A 12,111-nucleotide genomic window follows, 5' to 3' on the forward strand; every position below is an offset into this window, starting at 1 on the left:
CATAACTGCATATATCATAATGCCTTTGCAAATAATGCACCAGCTGTCTGTGGATTTCTTTATAAATTCATAGATAAAGACTTCGTAAATCACAAAGGTGGACGATGTGTTAAAACAGCTCTTCTGACATCCTGAGCGATAGTTTAAATACCAATAAATCATTATTAAACCTAGTGCAAATAACTCCTCCAAAACCATTTTTCCCATAAAACCCTGCAGGACTACTAATCCATTTGATCGCAGGCATTGTGTTTCATAAGTGTTGTCCAAACATTACACTTTCAGTGAATTTAACCTTAAGACAGAAACTTAAAGTCTATGAATCCTAAAGTGTCGAAGGCGATAGAAAGGATCAGTTTCAAGTGTTTGCTGAACCACATATTCCTCTGTCCTTTCTCCTTAAGCAAATATCACTTTCTGCTCAACGATTTCCTGGTAGTCTCTGGAGGTTTTATGGTTTCGATATATATACGAAGCCCGCTGTATTTACACACTGAGTGTGACATTGTGTGCTATGAATCATCATTTAAACAGTTGTGTTCTGGCACCGCGTCCTGCCTCACCTGTGCCGCAGGATGCATGATGGGAAAAATGTCTTTATGTGCATGCTTCAGATGCAACTGATTGAACACTGTGCATTTACTCTGCTGCCGTCTTCACTGAAAGCACATGCACAACTTCAGTTTTTATCAGGTTTCTGAGAAAAACCATGCACACTGTGTAACATCTACGTGCAGCAAAGATTTTATTATTAAGCAAACAAAGCAGTCTTACATAAGATATTTTTTTTAACTCTTGCACCATTAAAATACATGAAAATAAAGCATTAATTAGATGCTATCCTAGATTTTGCATATGGCAAGTGCATGAGTTGTTTCTATGGACGTTTAAATAAGCATCCAGGCCCATTTAAAACTCTTTAACATTCATTCTGGCTCAACAAACTTCACTCGAGTGCCAACATTTGACCAATACATTCTTCATCTTAGCAGTAAAGGAACAGTTCACTATTCAAAAGTCAAAAATGTACAAAGGAAAAACTTTCTTCCATTTTCTGAACAATATTCTTGCCAATCTTTGAGGATAAAATCATTAAAAAGTAGTCTATATGACTCATTTGCTACATTACAAGTCTTCAAAAGCCACTGTGTTTTTAATAAAATGACAGAAGTTTCGTTTTTTGGATGAAAAATCTCTTGAAAAGGCAGAAATGCATGAAAAAGTTAAATCATTATGAAAGCATCAGGCCTATTATGGCCATACAGACTGCTTCTCATTCTTCATTCTCTGCGAGTCACTCGTGTCTTCTGGACAGCGACGCTGAGGTACTTCACACATCCCTCTCAGGAAAATATGAAATAGATACATAAACACACCTATCATTTGAGATATGCTAAAACATCTACCCATCAAATCACAATTTTTAGGGGTACACTTCAAAATCGGCCGCTGACTCCAAGCCAGGGGACATCTTCTTCAGGAGCACTCATCTGTGTGGAAATGAAGACGGGACTCGCTCACGCTCGTACGCTGCTGGGGAGCAGAGGAGCATCCGATGTGATCCGCACACCGGTCTCCTGGAAGCTCGGAGAGAACGCTGCAGGGAGAGCAAACGGAGATGAAAGACTCGAGTTAATGAAGGAGTTCAATCGTGAGAAACCCGAACCGAGCTCATTCTGAAGTCCTAGACTTCTGAGCTCACAGATCAAATTACATTTGTACAAAACTGAAGTCCAGTTATGGAAACATAATGTAGAGAGAAAACTGCTCCTGTTCCTGCTGCTCTGCGTATGGTTTATTTATGAATCATAAATCCTTCACAATGTAATGCGGTTCTGTTAGAGGTAGTTCTGAACTACACTTCCCTTGTGAACGGAAACAAGAAGTGCAAGTAATTGTTCTCGATGTGCACCTGTAGTGCACGTAAAATCATAAAAAAATATATTTTCAAAACGCTGGACTTGCAGGTAATACACAATCTGAACAGAAATAAAAGCCCAGTTAACGGACTTAGACACTTCCATGACTTTGTTGACACAAGTATGCTTTTAAAATGTGCACTTTGTAAATTAAACGCCAAAAGTTCTACTTTTATTGTGCTTTAAAGTACCTCTATTTTGATGCATTGACTAACATACTAAAGCACATGAGAAGTACTTGATTATTTTAACTGTATCGTGTTATTCAATATTACAATATTAATATTATTAAGTGCAACTGCATCATTACAATAAAGGCTTGTCAGTGTATTCAACAGTACATTTTAACCATGTTTCAAAGACAACTGAATTATGGAAATACATATAAAGATAAGTCAAAGGTCGAATGATTGACCTTGAATTGCACTGAATATACATTAGTATTTTTTATTATTTGTAAGTAACAGTTAAGTGTCAGAAAATATTATATTGGTTCACTCGAGTTTAATCTGGTACAGTACATTATTTCTGTTTTTAAAGTGTATTTGTTTTTCACATGGGTTGAGCTGAACAGAAAACGCACAGCCTTCGAATAAGCTCTCAACTCACTGCATTTGAATCTCATTTCACAGGTGAAGAGGATATTTACATCTCATTCTCAGAAACACAGCAGGAAAAAACAGCCAGCTTGTTTTTAGAGGAGACTGTGAATGTGTGATTATGTGTCTGACCAAAAACAGAGAGAGAGAGAGAGAGAGAGACAGAAAGACACTTAAATATTTTAACATGATAAAACGGTACATGAACCTACAGAAAGCAAGTAACAAATCTGTGCTCTCAGAACGCCGTGCTGAACGTTGTCATACTCTTAACTTCACGTTCCCACAAATGCTTCTATAATGGCACAAAATCCAGCGGTTGCTTGCCAACACTGCAGAGCATGAAAACAACATCAAGCAAACAGAGGGGAGGGGTAAAGCAGCGCTGATGAGGAAAAGAGAGACATTCAAATTCAGAGGAGTGTAAGCGATCAGATGGCTGCCAGACAGGGGAGCATTGTTTGTGGCAAACCCACACACCCCTCGCATTCTTCCAGAGCCACTCAACAGCCTTTAATACACGCAGGGAGCCGCTAACTACACTAGCTAGAGGACTACGCTTCGTTTAGGAAAAACAGACCGCGGGGGAATCTCATGAAAGTCCCGGTCATATTTCACCCCAAAATCAAACAAACAGAAAAATAAAAAGATATTTTGAAGGTAAAAAAAGAAAAGAAAAAAGCAACAGTTTTAGAATCATTGTGATTCTTTTTTTTTTTGCACTGCAATATTACTTTTATTTTATAAGGATCATTAATTCTTATTCCCATTACTGTAATGTGAAATTATATTGTAATGTACACTAAAGTTGGGGCTCTGTACGATTTATTAATGCTTTTGAAACAAGACCCTTTTCCATTTATCCGATCAAGAATACAGTAAACCGTAACGGTGCTAAATTTAATATTAAAATAACATAACATTTAAATGTAAAGTCATTTATTTCTGTGATGTGCAGCTGTATTTTCAGCATCACTCCTCCTCGTCTTCAGAAATCACTCTAATCTCAGATTATTTCAAGATTATTTGATGAATAGAAAGTTCAGAACATTGTAAAAAATCTAGACCTTTTATGACATTATAAATGTGCAACCTTTGTGTATGAACTGATGTGTATTATTGAAAAACAAATATTCAAACTGCATTCATACATCATGGGAATTTTAATATAGTCATGAAAATAGCTTTTGGGTGAAATGCATCCTATGCATGTTTTCGTATTGCCATAATCAATCACAGTTTTGTTGTTTTAAGTAAAACCAATGTTTGAAAAGATCTCATAAAAGCAAATACTGTACTTACACTGGCTACTGTTGTTGCGTAACTTCCTGGCTTCAATGTCATCTGACCTCTCCATTGAAATCTGCAACTCTAGAGACAGAACAAAACGGTTTATTTACTCATCCAGATGTCACTGTATGCAACACATGGCAAGCAGTGATTTCCAGGGGCACTCCGGATACTAATAAAGCCAAAGTTACTGACTCAATCTTACTTTCTAAATATATCTGCCAACAAGAACACGACAGCATCTGAAACCATTCACTTTTAAAAGATATATATAAAAAAGCCTTTTGTGTTCCACTAAAGTTGGGAAAGAAACGTGTCTGAATGATGCCGACAGTTTAATATTTGCAAAAGGCCAAAAGTTTCTGTTTCACTCTAGCTTCGAGTTTTCTTTTGGCCTTTTATGCCTTTCTCATGTTGATAGGATGAATTTGTACGAGTGAGGTTGTACAAATATATACGAATTAGCAAGGAATCAGTAAGTTTCATAAAACAAACGTGCAAAACATTTATCAAACACTTCATCTGGATCATTTTTATCATGAAGATCAATGATTTTTACATGCATATGCTTACAAATGAGATCCCTTGTTTCTACGGCTTCCTCGTCTGTGCTTCTGATCGACTGATTCTAGACTCATTCAGTAAGTTGTGCTCAAGAATTAATTATCATTTGTATAGCAGTAAGTCTCAAGCGTTATGTCAGCAGATGAAATGTATTTTATGTATATTACTTTTTTTGTACTAGGGCTGCAATGATAAGTCGATACAGAATCGATTCGGAGCTTATTTTTTAACATCAGACGTCACTCTGATCTAGTTTCTAAACCACACAGATGTTGAAGAGCGCTTCTGTGTTTGTCCGAGTCAGGTAATTTCCCAGTGAGCGTGATTTCACCAAGTGCGACGTGTTCCTGGATCAACATTCCAATCAACCAATCAGAATTGAGGGATACTTTTACAGGAAATGTCAATTTTAGCCTTACAACCAGTTACGTGCTTCTACATCATTGTTATTCAACTGTCATTTCCCTCTGATTTCAGGGATAAGTTACGGGTAGGGTTAGGTTTAGGGGTAAGGAAAGCGTTGGGTCTCTATTTTTAAGAATAATGTTGATCCAGGGACACATGTTGATCCTCACTTGGCCAAATCCCATTGACCTGATTTCACCTCAGCTCAGAGTGCTTTTACGAGGCAAGGTTCATGTAAACACAGCCCACTGTGAACACCCTTCACTTCAACCTTTGCAAACTCTATAAATGACTATTTTAGGTTGAGGTGTGTGTAAGGATTTGGAAACGAGCGGAGTACGGCGGCTGCTTCTGAAGGATCTGCTGTTCAAAACTAAACTGAGAAATGACTCAAGAAAGAATCGCAATGCATTCATCAAATCTCAGTCATTTTTTCGATTCGCGATGCATCGATTTATCTTCCCAGCTCTATATTTTTTTTACTAGTGTAGATAGACACAGAACGTGTTTTCCACTCACTTCCATCGCCGGTGGAGTTGAAGCTGCTCTTCTGGCTGTTCCTCTTGCTGTTCCAGGTGTCATTGCCGCTGTCCCGCTGCAGCTCCTGGGGCCGGACCGCCGGCTTCTTCTTACTCTTGCGTGTGCTGATGCGAATGATCTCTCGCACCAGCCGGCACTCGGCCTCCTGCTCCTGCATGTTGTGCTCCTCCACGATGTCCGAGATCAGCTGACTGATCTCCCGGGAACGCCGCAGGAACATGGAGTCCGTGGTGCACTTGGCCAGCTCGTTGATCTCGAACTCGGAGAAGACCTCCATGAGCTTCCGGGTGATGAGTTTGTCCACGTCTTCCATCCCGCTGCCGTAGATCAACTCATCCTCCGGTAAGCTACTGAAGTAACTCGGACTGTCCATCTCGAATTTGGAAGTGGAGAACGACACGTGATCGTCATCTTCTTCAAAGACGGACGGGTCCACTTTGACGCCACCAATGCGGATGTCGGAATAGAAGCCGTTCTCCGTCTGTGGAGGACTGGACTGGGTCTCCACCGGCGCTTTGGGAGCGGAGCTTTCGCTCGAAACGAGACAAGGCAAGCGCCGGCACACGCGGTACAGTCCACAAGTCAAAACACTGCAGAAGAGCCTCCTGCAGCTCCTCACAGAAGCACACGGTCCGCACACACACGTCCCCGAGACGGGCTCCTCTTTGACCGGGAGAAAGCTTACGGTCTCTGGTCCGGTCGTATTTCCATTGGCATCCTTGTTGACTTTGTGTCTCACTCCGAAGTGCTGGATCTCAGTCTCGACGGGGTCGACAGAGCGCTCTCGGTATGGCCCTTCCCCATTTGGACCACTGGTCCAGGACGGGGTGCTCTCCATAGGGACAACACTCGGCCCAGACCCTCCTCTGGTGGCTGTTTCTACTGTTCCCTGACGCTGGACTCAGGCCTCAGGGTCTGTTAAAGAGAAACAGACATAATAGGAGAAAACTGGGAGGAGACGAAGGTTTTTCCTTTCACTTGCAAACAGCCTCGTAACAAAACTGCAGCGAGTTGTCCCAAATTTCCCTAGGAGATGCAAACCAACCAGTTTAAGAGCTGTTTTGTGTTTGCTTTCTTGCCTCATTGTTAATATGATAGTGAAAGTAAAACTTTCACCTCAATAAAAGTGTGTGTCGACTAAAGCCTTATGGAAATTAAATTACTTATGTACAGTAAAGGACTATACATTTTAAAATACAATACATTTAGGCCTAGTTAACCTTTTATCCAAAGTGACTTACAAATGAGGACGACGGAAGCAATCAAGTCAACAAAAGAGAGCTATACAAGCGTCATGACAAGACTCAGTTAGCCTAATGCAATACACATACCAAGGTTTTGTTTAATTGTACAATAATAATAAAAATAAAAAAACTGATAGAATAGATAAAGAATAGAACAAGATAGGTGTTAGGCCTTTTTAGGCTAATTGTATAATTTAAAAAAATCATAATAAATAGAATACAAAAAGAAATGAGTAGAATACAATAAAGAAAACACGCAGTTAGTAAATGAATAGAGTGTGAGTCCAGTCAAAATGCCATCCTGTTACACTTAACATAATCACTGCATTATATACATATAAAGTATGTCCTGGCACTACTGCTGCCGGTGTTTACTATAAATATAATTTGTATATAAAGTGTACCATTTTACTATTTTAAGGAGACTTGTTTCTAATTTAATGGTGACTTTTAGAGGACAATATAATTCTGGGAATCTCCACACAACACTCTGAACAGTAAAAATATGTCACAAAAACATTTATATTAATATTTTCATAATCTAACTATATGTAAATAACAGCTTGCATTAATAGATTGTATATCAGAGACACGTTTTTATTATTATTATTATTATTATTTACACTTACGCAATTTGAGAAAAAAAAACATCGTCAAGGAAATAGTTTTGCATTTCGAAATACGGAGTATGTTTTTCAACACTTCTAGAGCCATTTTAAAAGCAGATTAAACTAGGTTTGATGACGTCCAATAAACATTTTAGACATATGTATTTTAAACCCGCTTCTGACTATTTACAAACTCGGGAAAGTTAACATACAGAAAACATACAGCAGTTTGCCGCAAAAAAATAAATAAATAAAAAAATCCTGGGAAATCACAGACATGCGGCTTTTAGAAACAGACCAACTATTGAACTAGTTTACCACAGCGGAAAACATTTTACATAGGCCAGACAATGATAAAGAACAACGTTAATAAAGAAAAAACGAAGTTTGTTATTGCTGGACTTTACTCACACCATATGGGGGAAATGTCGCAGTCTGACGAGTTTCTGCCGGAAGTCCGGAGAGCACAAAAAGGTCGATCGACCTGGATTTGACTATTAGTCCACAAATATTCGGCCGGTGCTCAATAAACTACATTTAAATTGAACTACAAAGAGCAAACAGTGACGGGAATTGATCAGACCTGCACGCTCGTATGAACGCACACAGGTAAGTACACCTACCTGACTCAACAGGTACATCCGATCAGGGCATGGACACTGGTGACGTCACGCGCAGACAGCGATCCAACCACATTTCACTGACGGTCAGTCGCTTCATATGACGTTTGCAGCCGAGGCCATACGTAAATGAAAAATAAATGAATGAAAAATTAACTTTTCCCGGGTAATCTAGTTCATCTACATTTTAATATGATGCATGGACAGTGAACGTAGTGGCGAGATGTTCATCCAACAGATGGCGTCATTGTTCCTCAGATACCAGGAAGGTTTCTAACAGTGAATTCATTTCATCCATGTGTCACACAATGCAGATTAAAAGAGGCACACATGTTGAGTTACGCATGCAACTAGGTCAGCTTGGTATCCAAAGTCTGTCTGACTGGATTTAAAGATGCTGGTTAATATGGTCGAGCATGTGGACAATCATATTTCTTGATCAAAATCCCAGTCTTGGTGAGGCATCAGTGTAAACACAGTCGGTTTGCATCCATCTGAATCTTAATGTTTAATGGAAGAAATAAACTTGCATGTTACGTTCACACACAAAACACTGCTGCTGTTTATTACACAGTAGTGATTAAACATCAATAAACATCAATACTGGTGTTAATATTTCTGTGGTACTGAAACTGGTATAGAGAATTTGGTTTCAAATGCCACTAACTGAAATAGTGACAGCTCCAACTTGAAGTCATGTGACAGTGCAGCACTCAACTAAAACACTTGAAATGTTCATTGCATTATAAAAAAATGTTAAATGGTGGTTAGCATACATCACATGCTGCACAGTATAAATTAAACTGGAATCCCATTCTGAACATAGCCATAAAAATCCTGAATTACGCTTGAGGCAGCCCACTACTTAAAGCAAAGACAGATTTCTGGGATGCTGTAAATGCTGAAATAACCACCCCATTTTGGACTTTGCAGCATTGCTTGCAGAGGGCAGATCATTTCCTGCTTAAGACCAAATATAGATGTTCTCTGTGTAGACTGTAAGTGGAGCAATTGTACTCACTTTATAGCAGACGTAGAGAACTGCTTCTTGATGGAGAGGTTCACTTGCTTGAATCTGACTGGGCCCTGTTGACCAAAACCTGCAGGGCTATTCTGGGTCACCTCACACTTACAGGACAAGAAATCCAAGCTGCTAAACTGAGGCTGGTTTTGCTCAGCTATAGAAAAAGAAACATTTCAAACATGCAAAGTGATAATGAAGTGTTTACCTTGTCTGTAGCTGCTGTTAAGTGTAGGAGAAATCCTTCGGATGGCACTTTGGCCAAACTCACTTGGAAGGGCAGTAAAACACCTGGTGCTATCTTGGCCTTAGACTCCTTGGGAACAAAGAGATGAAGAACTAACAGGCTTTTGTACATTTTTACCTGTAACATTAACTTTGCCCACAGTAACTTTGAGGTAAGGGGTTTGGAAAGCACTAGTGGCGACCGATATATCGCCAAGGCCGATATATCGGCCGATATTTGGCATTTTTTTTTTAAATATCTGCAATTTTTTTTCTTCTGCTGGGCCGATGTGTTCGAGGTGGGACTTTTATTTTGCCTACGCTGAGAACGGCAGCGCATGAGCTCACAGATAGAACGGTTAAACAAAGGAATTAATCTATACAAACAGTATTATAACAATCGCTTATATTATTAGTAATAGAAAGGAAAACATTACAATACTTTCTCGTTTTTCCGTCAGCATTAAGCAAATACACATTTATTTCATTTAAACAAATCTTTGAATGACTAATGAACATTTAATTTGACAAACCTTTCAAACAGTCGAATCCAGCTGTGAGATCTTGTGAAGTGTGTATCCAGCATGATCACATGTTCTCTGTGTGACGCTCGGTCCGTGTGAATTGAATGCTTTAAACTTTAAACTCAAGGTTTTCAAATCATGCTGTGGTTTATGCATTTCCCCACTGTCATATTCATGTCATTTTCACTTTGTGCTGTGTGTAAAATGAGGGTTACCCTGGCTTTATTTGAAAAAATATGATTCCCAATGCACACAAACTTCCCAGAATACTAAGAGCCCTGTTGATTACATTGGTTACATCCTTTTTAATTATATTTTTATTAAATATTTATTTATTTGTGAAATTCATTAAACATTAAATAGGCCTATGTAAGTGATTTGCACGTAAAGAGACCTTCCCGAAAACTCTCCTCCTGTTTCACAAATACATCGTAAACATCAGATGTGATAGTGAAATGTGTGTGTGTGTTAATGAATTCCAATCAGTCGTAAATGGGACGCGCGTGCACGCTCATTCTCAATAATCATAAATCCCAACTTTTAAATCCGACTATATAACTATATATGGGTATTATATTATGACACCAAACGAAGGACCTCAAAATGTCTTCTCAAAGTGAATGAAAAAAAAATTCTCAGATGCAGAAATTGAAGTTTTATCATCAGAAGTTCATTCAAAACGGCACAATTTATTTTTAAGCGTACATAGTGGCGTATCAGGTCCTAAAAAAAGGAAGCTTGGCAGCGTATTACATGCTGGTAATGGAGTTTCATCTGTTAATCGAACAGAAGTGAAAAGAAAATGGTTCGACATGAAGCTTAACTGCAAAAAAAATGAATTAGTTCACTTCGAGAAAAAAAAGTTTCCCCAGCCCTATTGAAAATAATTAATAATTTGATTAAAGTGTTCCATTTGCAGATGCCATTACTGGCTCTCATAATAAAAGTAAAAAGAAAAAACGTATGTAATTACTGTATATAATATTTATTTTCAAAATGCTGTGTAAATATGTACCCGATTAAGGTGAATTAAAATGCAGCCTTACATTAATCAGCAAAACGTTCAGACGTTAAACGCACTATTTACGCGTGGCTGGGAGCAGGTGTAGTTTTCTTTCGTACCAACTAACATTTGGAAAATACGAACGTTTTAATGAATCCGAAAATTTACACCAGAACCACTTTACACACAATTAACTCAAAAAAAAAAAAAATGTTCTGCTCGTGTTTCATGAACGAGACCCATTTGGCTTTCCAAGATATCCCATCGGCTGTCAAAAAAACCCAGTATCGGTCGAATACTGGGAAGCACCACTGCTAATGTCGCCAGAAGCCCACTGGTTGTGAAAACTACCAAAGCTGCTTGTGGGCGATTTATTAAGCCTTACGTGGACCGTATTGATCTCATTCGATCTAACAGTAGTGGGGTTAGTTGCACTGAATCCTATTTTACTTGTATAAGGCCTTGAGGGCACTGAACGTGGTTTATACGTGGTTCCCTTCACAGAAGAGAAGGCCTGATACTCAGACTGGTATTGATGAGCAGTCTAACCAGGGGCAAATGTAAGTCTACGTTCTGGAAATCCAGGATGAACTATGGGCTTGTTGGATTCTGCTCTTTTTGAACACTTGCAGGAGCCTGGCAATGGTAGAAATGGCAATTGAGGACTTTTCTCCAGTACCTCACATTAAGCTCCACTTTGAGAGGGCTTATATACGGTCTTAAAGATTTGTTTAGGTTGACCGTGGATATTGCAGGTCTGCTGGAATTTGGGGTGGGTAGCGTCATCGTGATAGTGGTATCTTGTTTATTTGAGCACTTTCTGGGGTCTTGAGAAGAATCCCACCAGAGCTGGCAATTGAAGATCTAGCATTATTGTCCCTCCAGTCATTTTTGGAGGGCCTTCTTGGCTCGGAACTAAAACTGTATTGAGTTCCACTGGTGGAGTAGTGAAGAGGTTCATTCCATGATTAGCTCTGACTGCTTCCAGTTAATTTAGAGTTCTGACTGGGGTCAACGTGACTGACCTCCAAGTGGTTTTACTGAATCTGGATGTCCACTATAGCCTCAAAGACCTTGAGCATTTCCTCCACCTTGAACTACAAAGATTGGCCCTGAGCTAACAACCAGTTAGTCTTGGCCTCAGTCTATGTAAATCCACTATGAGAGTTTTTTAGTTTGTTTTGTTTTTTAATTGGATTCATACTTGAATAGACAGGGTTTCCCTTCATGAATGGTCCATTACTGCTACCGGTAAGGTTTGTGCTGAAACTCTCTGCAAATTAGCGGTTGGCATGCTACCTGTTAGAAACAAACAGAGGACACAAACAGCATTATAGCAGAAAAATAGCAGTAGTGGGTTAGATTTACCTTTCATAATTCCCCAAAGAGGTTACATAAGCAAGAAACAAGGCAAAAAGAATCCTGAAAACAAGCAACAAGTCAAACATTTGGTAATGTATATGTTCAGCTTAAATTTTGTGTTCGCTTTAAACAGTATAAGGCACCCACAGACACAGAGTAACCAGCAATTTCTGTTATAGTCCCCTCA

General features: G+C 39.0%; 1 protein-coding gene across 2 annotated transcripts; it reads right to left on the bottom strand.

Annotated features, from left to right (window-relative positions):
- Positions 1-721: 721 nt before the first annotated feature.
- LOC113119159 (keratinocyte differentiation factor 1-like) lies at positions 722-7,893 on the bottom strand. Of its 2 annotated transcripts, none has more exons than XM_026288405.1 (4): positions 7,793-7,893; positions 5,297-6,232; positions 3,821-3,889; positions 722-1,597 (listed from the first exon to the last, which is right to left on the bottom strand). In XM_026288405.1, the coding sequence occupies exons 2-4, from the start codon at positions 6,153-6,155 to the stop codon at positions 1,518-1,520; spliced, it is 1,008 nt and encodes a 335-aa protein (XP_026144190.1). In that variant the 5' UTR covers positions 6,156-6,232; positions 7,793-7,893; the 3' UTR covers positions 722-1,517. The 2 variants fall into 2 exon arrangements, with proteins under 2 accessions (XP_026144190.1, XP_026144189.1); XM_026288404.1 differs by lacking the exon at positions 7,793-7,893 and adding an exon at positions 7,581-7,785.
- Positions 7,894-12,111: the final 4,218 nt, after the last annotated feature.

The sequence above is a fragment of the Carassius auratus genome, chromosome 19, assembly GCF_003368295.1.
Source record: "Carassius auratus strain Wakin chromosome 19, ASM336829v1, whole genome shotgun sequence".
NCBI lineage: Eukaryota > Metazoa > Chordata > Actinopteri > Cypriniformes > Cyprinidae > Carassius > Carassius auratus.